This window comes from Thunnus thynnus, chromosome 2, assembly GCF_963924715.1.
Source record: "Thunnus thynnus chromosome 2, fThuThy2.1, whole genome shotgun sequence".
Taxonomy (NCBI): Eukaryota; Metazoa; Chordata; class Actinopteri; order Scombriformes; family Scombridae; genus Thunnus; species Thunnus thynnus.
In genome coordinates, this window is record NC_089518.1 from 30260939 (window position 1) to 30282173 (window position 21235).

At 38.9% G+C, this 21235-nt stretch overlaps 1 protein-coding gene across 1 annotated transcript in view; it reads left to right on the forward strand.

Annotated features, from left to right (window-relative positions):
* si:dkey-215k6.1 (transmembrane protein 132D) overlaps positions 1-20829 on the forward strand; it is a 278691-nt gene extending 257862 nt beyond the window's left edge. Inside the window, exons 7-16 of the mRNA XM_067615492.1 lie at positions 337-542; positions 7004-7067; positions 7289-7420; positions 8227-8304; positions 11081-11143; positions 11968-12096; positions 14354-14482; positions 14624-14923; positions 15034-15308; positions 16133-20829. Coding sequence (XP_067471593.1) covers positions 337-542; positions 7004-7067; positions 7289-7420; positions 8227-8304; positions 11081-11143; positions 11968-12096; positions 14354-14482; positions 14624-14923; positions 15034-15308; positions 16133-16760 — 2004 coding nt within the window. The 3' untranslated portion in view covers positions 16761-20829. The remainder of the gene's footprint in view (positions 1-336; positions 543-7003; positions 7068-7288; positions 7421-8226; positions 8305-11080; positions 11144-11967; positions 12097-14353; positions 14483-14623; positions 14924-15033; positions 15309-16132) is intronic.
* Positions 20830-21235: the final 406 nt, after the last annotated feature.

Here is a 21235-nt window from a genome sequence, read left to right on the forward strand (position 1 = left end):
ACCGATGTGTCAGTAAGAAGGTGCAGAAGCATATTATTAACCTTTTTTGATAGGGCACTTTTCACAACAGTGTTCAAAAGTGCTCTACAAGATGAATAAAAATCTAAGCAATCAGTGACAAAATATCTTATTTGCTGCAAGAGCACGGATGTTCTGATGAAAACTCGCTCCAGACTGTGTCTATGGAATGTGCAGCTGAGGTTGCATCTGTTTCTGTGGAAATCACTGAGTTTGAGGTCTGTTTGAGGTCAGTAGGAAATGTCAGACTCTGCATGCATGTTGTCCCGAACTCGACACCGCTCATTTTCTCCTCTTCTGCTCTTTTTCTCTGCTTAGGTTTCCCCGAACTGCGACCAGGTTTTGGTGAACGGCAAAGAGATGCGCGGCCGGCAGTCTTTGGCAGTGAACTTCACCTACCTGCATCTGTCTGCTCAGCTCCAGCTCACCGTGTGGGTGCCCAAGCTCCCTCTGCAGATAGACGTGTCAGATACCGAGCTGAGCCAGGTCAAAGGCTGGAGGGTGCCAATCATCACTAACAAGAGGTGATTTACCTTTAAGGAACAAGGAAGGGAAACATAGAGGATGTAAAGATTGTATCTGTTTGTCGGCCAAAATGCAGATGCAGAGCATTTCACGTTAATCTTACTGCAGAAAAAAAAGGCAGATATACTCTGAACTTGATCCACAGTTCTTGCCTTTGTCTGTGTACTTGTTCTGCTTGAAAGGGAAGTCAATGCAAACAGTTTTTTTCAACAAAAAGAACTGAGTTTTCAGCATGTTGGTAAAAGAGAAAAGAAAGAGACTGAATGAGTTACTATCATTGTAAATGTGGCTCCGTCCATTTTTTGAAAATGCCCACTTAAACTACAGAGCATATAGCATATAGTTGATGTGTGCTTCAATTAAATGCCATAATCTATGTTCTTTGTTTCAACCGTTTACTGAAGACTTTATACTTCAAATACAAAAATGAAACATGGCGAAAACATAAAACATACTACAAAAAGCACATCTCACACGGTAAGACAGGTGCTCTCCAGGCTCGCTCACAGGCTTCAACTTAATTAACTAACAAGCACAGGCAGCTTTTTAAACATTTTAACCAATCACAGAGCTGACTGCCGTCATTATTGGTCCCAATCAAGCACACTGAAAGGAAACTATACAGCTGCTCATCCTTAGCAAATTAAAGACAGCAAAATATAAATTATTTACAAGTATTTCTCTATTATATTTTTATTTTTGATAAGAGAATTTGAAAAGAGGAAGCCAAGATCTTAAGTTTTATGTGTGTCACTTTGCAACGGAGAGAGACAAGAGAAGGAACTAGTACAATCTATGAATGTGTGTGTTTCTGTCAGCTTTTGTGTGTCTGTCTTTGTGTGTGTGTGTGTGTCTGAAAGCGTGATATAGTGCTTATTGCATGAAGCAGTTGAAAGCACATATCGTTCCAGCCAGTCTATAACTTCCCATGAGGTCAAGGCCTGCCAGGCTATACTGATGACAACTATTATGGCTTTAGCATCATTGCCATTGAATGAAGCATTCAGTCATTTAAACACACACACATGTGCACACACACACACTCTCTCAAAAGGGAAACAATGCAACTGGGTGGATCTGGTACATGTTGGTGTGTGTGTGTGTGTGTGTGTTCATACTTTTATACTTTATTTATTGTCCATACTGTGTGTGTGTATGCTCATGCTTGTCTACTATTTTGTGCAGCTTTGTGTGTATGTGTGTGTGTGAAGTGAAAAAAGAAGAAAAGGCATAAAGATACAAGGAAAAAGAAGGATTATAGAACAGAATATAAACCTCTATCATGAGTAATAATGAAAAATGTTTGATGAATATTATACAGAAGAAACAAATTATTTTCTACATCAACTCCTCGTTTTACAGTGTCTTCCTCACAATTCTCTGAAATTATTCATCTGTTTATTTTATTAGGTTGTTTTTTTCCAGTCTGGTTTGTTTCTGCATCTGTTTATTTGTCATTTAGAAATTCTAAATTTAATTTGGTGCAGACTATGGTGGTTCTGGATCCAGTTGCATATCCTGGAATTTTTTCAGAGCATTTCTTAATGTTATGAGATGAGATTATTTTCTCATGAGCTGCTGCCCTTACTTTCATTTAGAAAAAATGTGTCACATGTATCATGTAATTGTCTGCATGATGAGAATCTAGATAAGAAATGTTCTATTAATAAAATAAGAAACTCTGAGGATTATGGAGCCTTGACACAGTCATATTCTCTTGTTTCTATCCATTTCTATTTGGCTCTTATATTTTCTTTTCATTTCTATATTCAATTACTTTATGAAAGAAATCTCCTTAATTATAGACTCAAATTCATTGAGTCTATAGTAAAACTTTAAGTTCTACAGTAGCTACATCTATTTTCAGCTGTGCATATATACCGAAATGAAGATGTTTTTGGAATCTAGGAAACTTTATCCTCGATATATATGTATATATGTATATATGTGTATATATATATATATATATACATATATATCGAGGATAAAGTTTCCTATATATATATATATATATATATATACAAACTTCATTTTTGAGGCTTTTTGAGATTTTAATAATAGCATACAACTTCTAACACACAGGTAGACACAGTTGTACACACTGAAAATCAACCTAAATATTCATGTACTTTGGTTAACAAGTCATCATTCCAGTCTGTGTATAGTTTCTCTGTGATTGTATGCCTGCATGCTTCTATGCTTCTATGTTTGTGTATCTGTGTGTGTGTGTGTGTGTGTATACATGCATGAGCATGTGTGCATCTGTGTGTTGCTCCAATTCCCCATCTTTTGCCCACCATTCCATTCGGTTCTGCTGGGCCTATTTTTCAATTTCACCAATTTCTGCTCAGATAGCCACCAAGCCGTGTGCTCACACAGACACAAACAGACACGCACACACACCTCTATCTCCCCTAACCACTATCTCACAGAGTGAAACACAAGAACTATTAGGCACTCACTCTCACACAGACACATGGCACTGGGACACTGGGAAATGGAAAGAGAATTCCTGTAATATTACCTGGGTCTCACACTCTAGGACAGTTACAGTACACAGAGGTAGTCCTGTGCGTGTGTGTGTGTGTGTGTCTGTGTATATGTATGATCCTGTGTGGGCCTGCCTGCATGTGGTGTTGTGTAGATATTACACAGGAGTGGAGAGGAAGAAAGACCTTGTGTTTCTTTGTGTGTGTATGCGTGTATTCATGCAAGCATTCGTGTGTGCGTGTGTGTGTGTGTGTGTGTGTGTGTAAGAGACAGAAAGAGATCCTCCACTAGGCATCGAGGGAAAGAGGTTTACTGTTTCAACACTAATAGAGCATTTGAGGCATTCAGAGATTCATTTTATTCCTCTATTTGTGGGTGATTATTTAGCCTCCTCAGGTGTGAAATTACAATACTTTTTATATTGTGTTTTATATATTTTCAAATTTTAAAAATATACAGTACCAAAAATTTGGACACACTTTCCCATTCACTTGAATGAGAAAGTGTGTCCAAACTTTTGACTTGTACTGTATATTTTTTTGTTTTAAACACAAATTGGGCTTTATTAGGAGGTGCACAGTGGCGACAAATAGCAAAGATAACAAAACAACACCACAGATATGAAGCACAGATGAATTTAGTGCAGATATTTTTGTTTTCACTTAAAAGTACTAATAAAAACTGCTGTGTTTTTGCTACTTTATCAAGATTAAAGATCCCCCCATATAGGTTTTAAGGTATAAAAAAAACACTGCTTGAAATAATAATTTGTGTCTAGTATGGATTTTCCACAAAAAAAAGTTTAATTGCCTTCCTTAAAATGACATCTACTCCTTCTCCCTCATTGATAAATCCAGAATTTATGAATATGCAAATATTTTTTATTTCAAAGTTTGCAAAACTGCTGGAAATAATATGTCTCCTTCTTCACTGTAAAGTCCACTCTCAGTGTATGTACAGTGAAGTTCAAGTTTCCCGTTTTTCCTGTGTTTTTCCTGTATTTTCACTCACTCTACCACTGTGCTCCCATTTTGTTGTTTCTCCCAAGAAACTCCCGTAATTTGCATGGCCCTCAATCTTCATTATGAATAATCGTCATACCATAAGTTTTGTATGTTTGTCTGACATTACCCAAGTTGCCAGGTCGTCTATGAAACACAATCTATACACACAAGACATGCAATTTCAACCGACCTGTCAGCACAACTCGATTCAAGAGGGGTGTCCACAGCTGCTTTCTGTAAAGGCAGTCTCTCCTCCTGTCCTCTGTCCTCATCCCTCTGCTGCTGATATGATTCACTGCCTGCAGGTACTGCGGGTAGAGAGGATTGGCTAGTTTGTCTTTACAAGACAAGCTTTACAAGAATTTTACAATAAGAATTTGCATAATTTTAAGATGTGTGGAAAACTCAGATAAACAGTTAGGCCATGTAGAGACAGCTGAACTAGCATGCTGTGGTACACTTCAGGCAAAGCAGTTGAAAATATGGCTTCTCTACATGTTTATGCTTGTTGAACAGGTGGTTTGATAAAGTACTATTTGGCTTTTTACTCGTACTGGTTTTGTTGTACTTACAGTAATGAGCATAGTTATTGTCAACTAGAGTAAAACATTATATATCACTTCATCCAACCCTTCTCCCTTAAACTCAGATTTAAGGTGAGCAGATAGAAACTTTCCACTTTCGATGGATGGATGTGAACAGCCTTCTAATGTCAAACTCTGCACTTACATCATTATGCAGAGTGAAGCTCAAATATTTAACTGAAGGAACAATAAGAAAAACATGGAGGAATAGGGAATAAAGGTGTTAAAGAAGTCTGATTTTCAGCTCATTGAGAAATACTTGAGGTGTCTTTTGAAATATACAAAGCAGTTCTAGTGTTTGTAGTACACACTGAGCTCTGGGCATTTCAAAAAGGCAGCTGTCTATGGAAAAAAAAACATGTTCTGTGTTTCAGAAGCTGATTATGTGCTTATATGTGATGCTTATGTGATGATTTTTGCTGATGGGTGACCACATGGGTGCTGGTTCTAATGTGTGAATCAAAATTCAGTACAGCATCAAAGACACATAGCTTTTACTTGGTCAGTGGTTCTAAAAGATCAGGACTACAATATTCACATACTCACTACCTCTGAGCCTTTGCACTTAAAACGATTTTATTTAAAAGTTTAAATTAATTTAAATGTTTAAATTTTCCTGTTCAACTGAGGGAAGGTTTTATGACATTTAGAGATTGACAGCATTCAGTGTAACAGGGAGTGTACAGTGCCTGCATCATCAGGACACTAAGAAATGTTAATTGGAGTGTCATCTGCATAGCAACAATTACCAAGGCCAAGGGGAAGAATATAAGGATTGAACAGAAGAGGTCTATAGAAACCAACTCAACTCAACTCAACTCAACTCTTGCTTTTCAACAATCCACATATAAAACAAATCAGTCAGTAGTACTCCTTAGGTTATTAATAAAGCTTATTAATAACCTAAGCCAGTTTTAATGCTGTGTTGTGATCAGAAACCATTTTGTTACTACTGATGTGTGTTTTGAACCAAGACTATTTTCAAGTACAAGTTACAACTTTTATTCAAAGAAGTCATCAGAATTTCCAATGTCAACACCAGAGACAGAAGGAAAGCTGCTGTCTCTCCCTTACTCACTGACTATGGTGTAGGACAGTGGAAGGCAAACAGCGGCCTGTGGGCCAAATCTCTCCAACAAAAATATTTATCCCCCTAATGAAAGCTCAAGTTCTCCCTTTTATAGATTGCATCAAATCTTTTACATATCTCTTCATAAAGTAAATAACAATATAAACACAGGGCTCATCTAAATCCCAATAAATATGAGCTTGTAACTTCTTATACACTTATACAGGTACACAACATAAATTCAGCCATAAATGAAGCAGGCCACTGTTTATTGTGTGTGGATTACTGATGGGAATTATGAGATCTGCCCTCCGATACAACCCTTAAACTGTTTTATACAAACAAAAACATAAACAGTGGTGTAGGAGGTGGTCAGACCAGTCAGGTCAGACGGGGCAGCACCTTGCATGGTAGCTCACTGCCATCGGTATGCGCGCGCGTGTGTGTGTGAATGGATAAATTGTAAAGTGCTTTGCATAGATATATAAATGCAGCCATTTACTTAAGAAAACATGGCACATAGCGTAACTCTTGCCCCGGGTGATACTTTGTGATCACAACTTAAAGAGGAACTCCATTGATTTTACACATCAAAGTCTGTTTACAGGTCTTGAGGAGCACCTCTGCGGATGTGAAGAAAGTTCTATAAAGCCTTTTTATGGCTCCAGAATGAGCTGCGCGAAATCTGATAAACTGAAGACAACAGTTGAGTTTACCAGCGGTTCACCCTCAATGTGGCTAATGTGGGCACCAGGTTTTGACGATGAAGAGGAATGTACATAATAAAAAAGACAATATATCTGGTTCTGCAGTATCGATTTTAACTTTCAAGCGGGAGTCCGACAATGTTACAGGAGTGCAATGCTGAATCCTCCACTTCCTGAGATGCACTGGGGCTCCATCTACAAGGGAGATTGATTTGAAACATTTTCAATGCTTTAGCTGACAGAAGTTATAATACTTCAGCTCTACTCTTTAAGAAAAAACACAGGTGATATTACATAACGATGAAGGATAGATTAAATTCAGTTGGGTTTTGTCTATGAAGGCCAGCTACATTTGAAATGATTTGCTCACCCAGGCATTCCAAGAAATGCCTGTGCGATTTAAGTGTTTTAAAAGTGTCACATCTGGATTAAAAAAAGTGTCTTTTCTTTGACTGTGAATGTAACCTGGAGCAGAGATTAAACAGTAGATTACTTGGAGCTGAGTGTGGAGTACAAAAATGGTGTTTAATTACCAGATAATCTCACCCTCTCTTCTCATTTTCTCTCTTTTTCCCTCTCTGTCTCATTTACCTCTTCTCCTCGCAGACCCACCAGAGACAGTGAAGATGATGAGGATGATGAGAGGAAGGGCAAAGGCTGTACCCTACAGGTATTATTTTATTGCTTTTCATATCACACCTTTAAAGAGTGTTCTTGAAACATTTTCTCCAAAAAAACATTGCTTTAGGGACACTTAGCTGTATTAAGATCCTGTGCAGTATTATTGTGAACTATTTTCTATTAGTTAACACAAAGATTACACAATTAAATATGAGCTCCCAGTGTAGTTGAGTATTATAGTCTAATTTAACCTTTTTCTTGACCCTTCAGTATCAGTATGCCTTGGTGCGGGTTCTCACCCATTTTGTGGCAGAACCTTCTGACCCAGGAGGAGAGATGGTCTACATGCTGGGTACAGACTGGCAAGCTGATATCACTCACTTGGTCTTGGACCAGCTAAAGGTAGATATACAAAACCACACACTTCTGTTCAAGCATTAATACCCTTCCTTGAAAGAATAATTTAACAGAAACAATTTGCTTTTGCATTTGGTAAAAAGATTGATATCACACTCTTAAGTATGAAGCTAATTTATAACTTCAACTTTACAGAAGACTCAAAGCAATGAGAAACAGCTGAGAAAGAAATATACTTACTAGCACCTCTCACGCTTCCCAAATAACATGTTGTATATTGTTTAATCTGTGCAAAAACAGTAATGAACATCAGTTTATCTTTCCACAGTGTCTCCACTGGTTGTCTGGCAACCTCAATGGGATGATGAGAGACTCTTTGCACCCAGCTGATGTTCACCAAGAAATGATTACAACACCTTTATACACCCTTAATAACCATAAATTGTCATTACATTATACATTAATACTTGTGTATATATAACAAATGAGATATAACATGTTAATTAGTAAGCCTTAGGAGTACTGGTAGGCATATTTTTGATCTTTGGATAGAGCTAAGCTGTTTCTCATTGCTTTGAGACTGTATGCTAAGCTAGGCTAATCACCCCCTGCCTTTGTCTCCAAACTTATAATGTGCAGACATAAGAGTGGTGTACCTAAAAGAAACCTAAAAAGCATATTTCCCAAAATGCTGAACCATTTCTTTAACCCTTTACTGTAAAGAGTGGTGTTTGACTCTTGATTAACACTTAAAAGTAGCGCTAAACAGGATAAATGCACAAAAGGCTAAAAACTAGTTCACAATAAATAAACTTGCAGTAGTAACTGACAGCTGTCTTTGTGCTCCACAGGTAGAAGATCCTCGCATTGCCAGACTGATAGATGGACGAATTTTGATAGGGCGGGACCTGGGCATCACCACCATACAAGTACGTGCCCTCTGTTCTACACCCATCACTATACAATTGATCCAGTCTTTTTTACTACCTCAACTGATAGTATCATATAAACCACAAAGCAACCCATTCTCCCTAGCTGAAGCAGTACGTAGTCGACCCCTTAAGTACCATCAATGGCAAAAATCCTCTCTGCATACAGTTAAGAGGAGGATTAATGAAGTGCAAATTAAACAAAACATAGTCCAAATAAATGAGAAGTGGGACATTTTATGGATCACAAGATTAATTTGTTAGAGCTGCAGATTGACTTAAAAATGCCTTTTCTTGTCATATGTAGCTATTGTGATCTTTCAGCGATATAATAAAATAAAATTGTCCCAAAGTATATAATAAATAAAATTCCAAAGTATAAACATTCTCATGTGTCAAAGTTTGAATCAACTTCGAATCAACCTTTATTGTAAAGCTAATAAATTGGGAGATTAGTCGAAATTTAGTAGCATCCTGGAATCACTTCTTGAATTGAATTTTAAGAATTCAGACAACACACTCAACATCTCTAAATGTATCTATTACTTGTTGGATAACTAGTGTAAAAAAGGAGGGTTGAGAATGTGCAATTATGTGAAACGCAGAGTAATTTGGCAACTCACAGAGCAACCATAAGCACTCCAGCGAAGTAAACATTATCTTCTCTCTCTCTTCCTTTCGTCTTCCTCTCTTGCAGCTATAAGCCTCTCCTGCTAGCTCGTTACACAATTAGCCACAATTAACTTTCGGATTTGCCCCTGACATCTCAGTGTGATGTCCAGCAATTGCACACCGACACACACACACTCACATTAGCACAGGGTGAACACTTGCACTGAGCACTTGCTTGAATTCCAATAAACTGGGCCATTGTGACTGACTGTGACAGTGGAGGACAATATGTTGGTTACTGACTATAACATCTAAGTCTTGCTTTGCTCTTTTATGTTTTAACCTGTTTTCCTGTAGCAGTGTATGGTACATAATTTAGATCGCAGCACTTACATTTGGATGATTGCTTTCAAAAGTATGTTGTGCGTATGTTAGAATTGGGCTGGCATTGAGTTTAGTGCAGCAGTGGGGGGATATCTTGGGGATTTTGGGGAACAGCTGAGTGTGTGTTTGCATCTGTCCCACTGGGGACTGATGCATGCACGCACACACACACACACACACACGCGCGCGTGCACACACACAGGCAGCTGTGCTCAGTTTGGTAGCCAGGAGAGAGAATTTACCCAGCATTCCCATCGAGATGCCGGAGTCGACAGCCGTCATTTGATAGTTTGACATTTCAATTTTACCCCCCAGCTCCGTCTCCCCGAGTCTCGCCTCTTCCTCTCCTTCCCCTCTCCCTCTCCTTCCTTTCCCCCCAAGTCTCTCTTTCCCGCCCTCTTATTCTCTGTCCGTGTTGAAGAGCAATCCCAGAGCCGTCAATCATTGCATTTTGTTACCTCGCTGAGGGTGGGATTGAGTTTGACGTGCCGACACGTTCGCTGAGAGATTTTCTTTGTGCGCCAATCAGATCTGCCTGTCCTCCTGTCGCCAGGCGGAGTAGTACACTACAACACGGGGCTCCCTAATCTCTATCACTGTCTGTCTGTCTGCTGCTGCCTCCCTTCCTCCATCTGTACCTCAATCTCTTTCATGTTCTCTCTCTCTCTGCCCCCTCTCACTTTCTATTTGTCATTCTCTCTTTCTCTCTCTCTCTGACACCTACTCCATTTATTCCTCTCTCGCTCGCTGTCTCTCACTTACACTCTTTTCATTCACTCGCTTTTAGCTCTTTAGTTTTGGCCTTGTGCTTTGTTTATGCTGAGTTGTCTTAGTTGAATGCTGACACACTGAAGCGCAGCTGGGAGGCAGACGGGAACACTGTGTGTGTGCATGCATGCGTGTGTGTGTGTGTGTGCGCGTGTGCGTGTTTGTTGTGTGCTCTGCTACTTACCGTGGGTTACATTGTATAATGTGAAATGACTGCAGCAATGTTTCCTAACCAGCATAGCCTTTACACAGTCAATACTCATATTTTGAACCTTTACGAGTGTGTGTTTGCGTGTGTGTGTGTGTGTGTGACATAATTCAATGTCAGCTCACTTGATTAGCCCATGCGCGCGTGTGTGTGTGTGTCTTCTGTGCGTGTTAGTTTTCTAACTTCAGCAGACACTGTCAGTTTAGTGGCCCAAAGCACTGTGGTGTTAACCAGCTCTCACTGCTCTTCTGTCAATGTTAAACATTTCACTGTCACCTTAAGGCAATTATCACTGAGACGACAACAAAAGCTGCTTTCATACATCCCACTCCAGCTCCCATGTTGTTTGTACTATAACCTACCTGTGCTTCATAATTTTCTATACTCTGTGCAGCATGATTCACAAGATTCTGTTGTTCACATTGTCTTTTTTTAACATTTTGAGACACACGTTTTTATTCTATCACTTGCCAATCAATCAGTCTGCCAGTAATTTGATGTCTCTTTTTTACCTGGATTTTGCAGCTGCTAATCACAGAACTTTACTGTGTGTTTAGGATTTTTACCTCAAAAGACCTCCTAGACGCTGTGTGTTAAAGCAGCAAATGCGAAAGCTGTCATGAAGTGCAATTTCTCCATGAATGCTTTCATGAGCTCACAATTGTATGAAATTGTTTTTATGTGAATAGACTCTTTTGCAATTGTAATGATGGTAATGATGCAGATTATAGGTAGCGAAAACATAAATCCTTTAAGTTTTCTGCATGTCATTATATACAACAATTTATGCATTATCTTCTGCAGGTGTTGTCCCCTCTGTCTGACTCCATCCTAGCAGAGAAGACTGTGACTGTGTTGGATGACAAGGTAAAAAAAAAAAATTAACAAATTGCTTTATGTAATGTATTTGTGGGATGTAGGTCCCTTTTGTTGGCTAATATATGTTGTACTATGACTGTGTGATTGTGTGTTTTTAAATCTCACTTTGCATATCATTGATTATACAAGGTGTGGGTATTTAACTTAATTGACTAAAAATGAAAGAAAACATCCACATCGCTTCATAATGCAAATGAGCATGTTTATCAGATTAGTCTGAGGAAATTGAAGCCCATATTATTCGTATATATTGTATACTGAGCCATACATGCCAAATCATACAAGATATGAAAATAATAATATAATTTGGGAGCCTTGAACGTCACCCATCATGTTTCATTGAAGATTTACTTTAATACTAAGCAAGTTCTGTGCCTTCAGCTTGTTAGTTATAAATATTGTATGTCTTTCTATGTCCTTTTTTTGCCACTGTTCTATAATACTAATGTTACTTTTTGGTAGGTTGACCGCCTAATTTCCCCAAAGAGTATCAAAATTTCAATTTACTTCCAAAGTTGAAGTTGATTTACTATTAGTTCTTTCTTAAGTATATAAGAGAATCATTTTGGTGTACTGTAGCCAAAAACCTCATCTCTCAGTCGTCCAGTAAGCAGACCTTGTCTGGACCTCTTGTCCATTTGAGCCACTAAAAGGAGAGCAAAAAAGTAAAACTTTAAAAACAAAAAAAAACTATGGCTTCCTCTGACAGTCTTAAGAAATAGCAATAAAGCTAGAAACATTAAGCAGCATATGATGACGATGACATATGTTCCAGGTACATTTTGAACCTACAGTATCTCTTTTCTATCTAGGTCACCATCACAGACCTTGGAGTCCAGCTGGTTGCATCTCTGTCCCTCAGTATGACAGCGAGTCCTGGAAATTACCAGGCCATACAGCTAACAACTACAGCAACCGACCTGCTACACGCTCCCAAACAGGTAGGAGATACTATGTATACATAACACAAACACACGCAAAAAGCAGGAGCATGCAATGACACACTCACATGCACTGGTGCACACATGCACAGATTAAAATATCTCTATCCCTGCAAGATATCATGTTCTCCATGAGTTGTTTTTATCATATTTTCCAAATGTAACTTGCACATGCAGACACATGATAAACATATAGAGACACCTCATTGCTTTTGTATGACTCACACAGGCAAACACACTGATGGACTACATCTTAAGCTGCTCGCATATCTTCAGTAAAACCCCCAAGGTTGTAATCATTGAAGTTAAACAGTAATTCTGTGCTGCGAACGTCTTATCGCTGCTATCTGTTTCTCATAATCAGTTTCTAATTAGGAGTGTGTAACTTCCAGGCTATAGCTCTACTTAGCTACAGTTGCAACTACCTAAAGGTCTACAGTACAATACTGAAAAATTTCTATATATTGTCTATTAAAACTACATCAAGAGTAGGTTTGTTTTTTTGACAATACATGCATTTAAGTAATTAACTAATTATTTAAATTTAAGCTACATTTGTCATAAAGTACATAACCACACATGTAGAAGAAACACACAAACACACCTAAAGAAGTGAACACACACTCCTCCTACACCCTCATGCATACAGTATTGCTAGACTACCATGTTACAAGTTATTCTTGACTCTCTAATCACATTGCCAAGGGTTATTTTATCACACCATCTCAAGCTATTATCCCTTACACCCTCCCTCCTCCCACCTTCCCTCTTTCGTTCTTATTTTATCGAACAATACCGAGTTATAATTTCTATCCGAGGGCTAATTGGTCGGGAAGCAGCTCATTATGATTAAAATATAGATCATTTCTTTTTCCTTTTTCAATCTATCAGTCTTTACTTACATCATTTATCATTACCTGTGGAATGATGATGGGGCAATGGAGAGGGAAAGAGGAACATAAAGGAAAAAAACAAGACTGGAGGAAAAGAGGGGAAAAAAAGAAAGGAGTGGATGAGGCAAGGAGAGAAGACAATTTAATGTGAAAATACTCTAAATAGAGGGAAAGAGATAAAGTGTTGTTCCTCATGTTGGAGCTTAATTACTTTTGAAGGGAGGTTTTTGCTGTGTTTTACCTACACAATCTTTTCTGTGTTCTGATTAAAGAAAGCAAAGGGTTCTATCCAGGGAAATTAGTGAGGCAAGATCACATAAAGACAAGCAGAAAAAAAAAAAAAAACTACATTCTCTGTTGAACTGTTTTTATTTGTGGAGAAGCTGCTGCTGGAAGAAGCTTGTTGACAAAATCATTCTTCCTGAAAGTACTTGTGCTCATTGTGAAGGAAGAGATGGTGACTGGAGAAAGAGACAAGAAAGTAAGAAAGTAAGAAGAGAGTGTGTCTGTGCACAAAGTGAAGTGGTTAGATTTCAGTTACTGCTGTTTTCATGTTTACCTGTTTGTGTGTGTGGGCGGGGGAGGGGGGGGCATGTGTGGGTGGATGGATGGAGGTGCAGATGTCTCTTATTGTGTGGAAAGCAACACTTATTGCACTGAAAGTAACAGCATGCTATTTATTTCCATTGTGTTGGAAAGGCACACAGTTTAATCATTCTATAAACATATCATACTGTCAAGCTACCAAGGCCAACACCATTGGATGCTTTATCTCATATACTCTCAGAAAAGCAGATTTCGAAGTGTATCAGGATACAGTGCTGATAAGAGCAGCGAGACTGAACCAAGACAGTAAAGTTGTGGGCTGTTATGGACTGCGGAGTCAGGCAACAATTCATCATCGTCACTATGAGCAGTCACATTACTCACAATCATTTGACCCATTACTGATATAAAAGTATCAGTTAGTGCAGCTTCAAAAACCAGATCACCTGAACAGATCTGAATGGGAAATTGAAAAATGTCTTCCCTGTGCAGGTAAACATGTCATGTCCCCATCATTGCAGGCATCAATCATAAGCTACTCAGTAATATCATGTATAACCTCTCTAAACAGGGGCAAATATCATGCCAAAGTTAAGACCATTTTCATAGCTTTCTCATCATTTTTCATCGAAACATTGTCCAGTGGTCAACAGTAGATGATTTAAAGAGAATGTTACTGAGGGCTAAGTAAACTTGATATGCTCAACTAATTTTTAGAGGGACACTGAGAAACTACAAAATGACTTTAACACTTTTAATTAATTGAATTATGTGGGAAACAGAATTGTAATTATACTCTGTTTCTTACTCTCATTCAGGAAGCAGCAATCAGTGCCTGGATCCAGTACAGTGATGGTTCAGTGACACCACTTGATATCTATGATCCCAAGGATTTTCTTCTCTCAGCTGTGTCATTGGATGAGAGTGTTATCTCGATAACCAATCAGGTACGAGCCATTCGTGTCTTTCTTTTTCTGACCAATCTGACCAGTGTTACAAAACTTACTGATGAATATGACAGACAAAGTGAGACCAGACTGAAACCTCCCTGCTGTGTTTAGTTATCTTCATGTTGTATTTTCTATTAGGAACAGCACTGGCCAATTGTAGTGGCGGAGGGCGATGGACAGGGGGCACTGGTTCGTGTAGAAATGGTCATCTCTGAGACCTGCCAGAAGTCCAAAAGGAAGAGTGTGTTGGCATCTGGAGTGGGCAATGTGATAGTGAAGTTTGGCGCAAAGAGTGAGGAAAGAGGCGTGTTAGAAAGAGGTGGTCAGGAGGACAGCGGAGGGATGGACAACAGCACCAATGAGCAACGGACGAAGGAGGGAGGAGATTGGAAGTCGAACAGCGCAGCAGCGGATCGAGAGGAAGGAGCCATGAGAAAGGTGGAAAGGAACAATGAATAGATGAGAAAAGATTAATAGAGATTAATATAAAAACCCCCACTTTTTTCATAAAAATGAACCATGTTTATGTGTTAATTCCCATTTACCAGGTTAGCTCAACGACCAAGAGCACAGTAACCCATCGTGCTTCAGGTGGTAAGGCTGCCAGTGGAGGCAGCAGCAGCAGTCGAGGCAGTGGTCCAAGCCAAGCAGGGGACTACAGTAGCTACCCAGCACAAGTGGAGGTACCTGGGACTGGGGATGGTGAGCTCACCCAGACCACTAGAGGACTGTCGGACCTTGAGATTGGGATGTATGCTCTTCTGGGAGTATTCTGTCTGGCAATACTGGTTTTCCTCATCAACTGCGTCAGCTTTGCTTTCAGGTAAAACATTGTGAGAAATGAGGACTCTGTTGTTTGTATCATTTGAAGGGAACTCAGCAATGAAAGCATGTTGGTATGTTAAACAGTAAGGTCTCCATCCAGTTACATCATAGTTTAGAAATCTTTGTGTGGACCACCATGTGAACGTACACACCAAGCACCTGGTGTTGACAATGTCTTAATTGGCTAAACCTAGTTCTCCATGAGTGTATAATCATATGAAAATAAGATGAAATTTTTGTTACCTTAGAATGAGCCCTTTATATCTAGATAGGGAGCAGGTTTTCTTCCACAGAGTCCGCCATGTTGCACTGCCATGTTTCTACAGTAGCCCAGAACAGACAAACCAAACACTGGCTCTAGAGAGGGCCTTTCGCATTTTTTGCAGCCACCATAGGTTCTCCTACATGTTTGGAAGGGGAGGGTGAGGGGAGATGTCTTCAGTTGGCTGCAATCTGCAACTTCATCTCTAGATGCCACTAAATCCTACACACTGGTCCTTTAAGTCCAAGAGTTTTGGTTGCATGTAGCTATCACAAAAAAGGACAATTTTGCAGAACTTAAACCTATTTTTATGCTTACATTGATGAGATATATTTTACACTTTTACTTGGGAGAGTAGACGCCCATTAGACATATCATATCCTTCCAGACTGCTAGTCTGGGAGGATATGAGCCACTTTGATCTAAATCTTCAAATTGGGTCTCTGCCATCATCTTATACTTTCTGCTATCTATGTGAAGGGATGCCCATTGTCAATATTTAAAAAAGCAGCTCAGTGTGTAATTGTACTTCCATAGTAATTACTTTCTTTCATCTGCAGATACCGCCACAAGCAGGTCCCTGTTCTGGAGGCAGGAGGCAACATGAACCATGCCCATGACTGGGTGTGGCTTGGCAACGAGGCCGACCTTCTAGCTGACCACTCAGACCAATGCCAGGGCGGTCTGCCAGATGAGTGCACCACCATCATTGACCGGAATGAAGGAGGATATGAGGAGAACAAGTACCTACTGAACGGGGCTGGTAACACCTTGGTGATGGGCGTGGGCACAAGCATGGGCACTATTAGTGGGAGTGGTGGCACAGGTGGACACCGAGGCATCACCCATGGACAAACCTTGCCCAGGTCCATCCCAGATCCGCATCAGTGCCTTTCAGCAATTACTACTGGTGGCAAAGATGCCTCTGGTCAAGCAGAGCATTTGAATAATTCCCCGCGAGCCACGGCCGCAGCTGCGGTTGCAGCTGCCAAACGCAAACGCGTCAAGTTCACGTCTTTTGCCACCGTTCTGCCCAATGATAATTCGGGTGTCGGTGGCCCATACACCAACTCCTCAGTCCTGGTAACCAATGGGAGCGAGGATGACATCAAATGGGTGTGCCATGATATGGACCTGGGTCAGTCTGAAATCAGAACCTACATGGAGAGGCTACAAGACAATCTGTGACTTGGGAAGAAACTGAGAAATGGAGGGGCAGAGGATGAGTGCAGGAGGGGGAGGATAGACAATGAGTACAATTCACCTGTAATGCCTTTGCAATGGATGAAGGGAGGGAGAATGGGAGGAATATGAAGTCTAAGTGGTTGAGTATGAAAGTAAGTATGAGATAACAGTGAAGGGAACACAAACCGTCGAGAAGTGTTGAAAAGATTGCTGAACAGACAGATTAAGGGATGCTTACATTTAGCTTCCCTTAGCCTAAGGAAAACATATTGTCATCACTAGCTCACACTGAAAACAATGGTAGCAAACAATAATAACATTTGTTTTATATAATAATAATATTATTATATAATATTATTAATAATATTATTTATTGTGAAAAGATTTGTGTAAAAATCAATAATAAATTCCACTATTGGTTATGAGTGTTTATTTTCGGAATACCAGTAAACCATTGTACTATACAGTAAATTCAGGGTATGTTATTGGACAAACATTAATATGCCACTATACATTTTAAACGAGGATGGCAAGAATGACCTGACATTCTACAGTCTTTTCTACTCATATGGTATATTGCCAACGTTGGCAGTGGCTTTTGATTGATTATTGATAGATCTAGTTTTAATATACAAACCTCATCCCCATGTCATTACTTGCCAAGTCTGCTGAATTGTTCTATAATGAATTACTGATTTTTCTGAGAAATAGATGCGCATTAAAGGTACAGTCTGGTTTTGTTCTATTATGTGACCTGTTTCCTTTTGGCATTGCGCATAAGAAAATATAACATAAAAATATATATGTATATTCCAAGTACTCGACTATAAAATCAGGCACTTCAGTGGGCAATCTTGCTCTTTCTTCAAACAACAGATGTGTCGAGAGTTGGAAAATATGTCACACAAAAGACTGTTTCTCCCTTGGATCCAAGACAGAGGCATTGAAACTTGCACAACTACAAACAGGAAAGGACATTAGCCATATTTGAGCTTACGTCCTGTTTGATGAAACCTTCCAGCCAAATGACGGCTTTCTCCCTGTATTCAAAACCAGTCCTGTCATCCCCTGGCCCCTCTCCTTGTCTGTGATTGGACAGCAGTAGGAACTTTGTGAACTGTGAAATACACAGTGAAATACTGTGTAATACTGTCTGTAAACTAAAGGGGACTTACTGAGGTGTCTCACATAAAAAGGAGGCTGCTTGGGCTTTGCAAAGCCCGACTGAACACTTAATAATGAGGATTATTTAAAACAGAAACCATGTAGGCAACAAGACAGACCAGAGTACCACGGATGCTAACAGGATATACTGAATGACATGACAAAACAAATGAAAAATGCAGTGACACTGTTGAATATCTAACGAATAGATATGGGTTCATGAAACATGTTTGTTCCGGCTGAACGTAATTATATATATTTTTTTCCTTTTGTTTGTCCTTTTTGATAAATAGAATGTTTTTTATTATGTTTCCTCCTTTTTTTGCCTAATTTGGGAAGATATTAGTTGTAGCTTTTTATTTGGAGAGATTTATTAAGACTTTAAGGATATATGATTATTTTTCTTTTTCTCCTAGAGATCTATTTATTTAAATTAACAATTGAGAGGGTGAGGAAGGAAAGAAAGGTCAAGGGCAAAGGATGAAAACAATAGACCTGCTGGTGACCAATAGCACATACGAGAATAGTTGAAAGAAAGAAGACGGAACAGGCAGAGGTGGCCTCACCTTCGTTAAGCTCAGGTGATGAGTCATGAAAAACCGACAATAAAAAAGGAGAATTGTAAGATTGTTAAGATTGCAATATTTATTTATAAATGTGTTACTGTTTCAGAGTACACTGTATGTTGTAAATAAATAAACATGCTTCAAAGTGCTTGTGAATAAGATTGCAGGTCAGTAGCCAACAACATGGTGATATTTTGTACATTTTACAGTGCAAATATGGTACACAATACTATCTACCACCACAATGTGAAAGTGATCTCAATGGTTCTTTTTCTAAAGATGTTCCTGTCTTTGTTTAAAGTATTGAATGAGTTGTCTTTGTACAGGGTAGGAATCAGTTTACCTCCATAATGAGATATAAAAATGGAGGCAATCCATCGTGCATCACACTGGTCAGTCCAAGAGATCCATTTCAGAAAGAAAACCAAATGTTAGGATGTTTACCTGTTGAAAACAAAGGCAGAATCTGGATTACTACACATACTAAGCATCACTATTTTCAATCATTTGTAAAACAAGACACACAATAAAAATGCACATTGAAATCGCAAAATTGCAAAACAGAAAGAATAGAGGATTGAAAGGATAGAGAGCTTGGATAGACCTGAGCTGACTCCAAATGGGGGAACTAAATGAGCTGCACAGCCTCCACCAAAGCAATAGATATTCTGACTGATGATGACGACTGTACTGTATGTTCTGGACTCATACACATAACTGTATCTCGCCCACTCTAAAGTAGCTGCGGGACTGCTGTGATTGAAGGGATCAGTTGAACAGGTCCAAGTTTGATAGTCTCTTAAGGTACAAGTGTAGCAATGGTCTCAGATGAAAAACCTTTTGACTCTTAACATGCTCAAACTGTGAGTTTAATCATACTTTACACCTCTGACACCCATTCTACCTGTTGTATAATTTTAAAACTGTATGGATGTGTACTGAAAAAAACAAGGCTATTTTTAAAAGACTATTTTAGGGTTATTTCAGCTTTTGTTTGATACCAGAGAAAGACAAATCTATGCAGCCATTGTGGAAGGACCACTACAATTTACTGCATGCTTACTAAACTACTGCCGAACTTTAATTGGCACAATTCCAAAGAGGAATTGTTTTAAAAACGTTTAGCTTCTTTCGCATCTTTGCAGCTGTCAGAAGTTACACAAAATGGTCACAATAGTAGACAGACTAGAGTTTTGTGTTAGTTCTTACTAATTTGGTTCATTCTCTTTGGTTCATTGAACATTTAGAGACAATTTAAGGCACAAAATAAGAATACAGTAGGTTTTTATTCTACTCTTTCTTTTTCCACATTCCTCTTAGAGGCTCTTTCGCAGAAATGGTTTACAGGGAAATTGATGATTTTCTGGCAATCCAGTCTCCTACAGGATTATGTTCATATGTAACAAATATGCAGAAGCAATTTTCGCAATGTGGGAAGAAGATTGATATTCATACAAATAGCGCGAGGAAAAGTAAGGGTGTGGAGGTCGGGGAGGATGTTGGGTGTACAAGTTCATACTAACAATTAGCATTAAATTTCCCAATATTCAACATAATGCTACACGGGCGACTTTGCATTTTCTCCATTTTACTAATGCAAATTTGTTGCATATGAACATAAGTCTGAGAAGAAAAGTTCCTAGATGAATCTGGATGCCTGTGAATGTAAGGATTAAAGATTCAGTCGTCTATATTCTATGTTGTCAGCCTTGTTATACACCTATTTTGGGCTTTGTGTCTACACAAGATCTGTATTTCAGGTGCTGCTTTATTTTTCTGAGAGAAAACAAGGAGTCCTTGTTTTCAGTGGGTGTTTTTACATTATCAGCCACTGTAGACGTCGCCCCACAACCCCCTCAGTCTCTGTCTTGCAATAAACACTCCAGTGAAGTGAATATACTACCTTAGAGCCACATTAGTTCTGCATAATGAAACCTGTATCTTTCAACCAACTTGTATTCAGACTAATGTGTGTAACTTCTAATGGTGGACATAAAGAACACATTTTTCTAAAGAATTCCTTTCAAATGAAGCTGATGCACAGCAGAAGTTCAGCAAACAAGCAGTATATAAAAAAAGGGACTTTTACAGTGGCTACACCTGACTGCTGAAAAACAAGTCAGATCACTAAAAGATAAAAATTCTCGTAATCAGAAGAGTTACATTCTTCAAATGGTTGTCAGTCGTTATGTAGTTACAGTGAGAGGTACACAAAAGCAGCAGTTGAACGTGCTACAGGTAGAAGAGGTGCTAATGGGCACGAGCCCTAAAGGTTTTTGACTTTTTCTGTTTTTTTTCTGTTTGCTATTGTCATTGTTTAAACATGGTTCATGGAGGCCAATAAAGACCCATAACCAAAAGCTATAAGCCTGCTCATTTGTCTTATAATACTCTTTTAATGTTTATGAGTCACAATAACAGAACCTCTGCTTTCTGCCACGATAATCTGGTATTTTGATTTATTTTGATTACATTTCTGGTGGATAAACCTTTTGTGGAGATGACATGGTACAGAGTACAATCAGAAAGGTACTGTAAGTGCAGCATAGCTGAGTTAATAGGAGTTTATCCAAAATGTCAATCTGAACATCACCGCAGGTTTGTATAGGGGAACTGTCAGTATCAAAAATATCTTTATGTTTTTAAATCAGTGTTTCTGATAAGGTTGGTAGTTGGTTGGTTGTTGTTTTCCCCGTAAAACACTTGTACAAATAGACAAAAGGTTAAAGAAAGATTTCCAGCAGTATT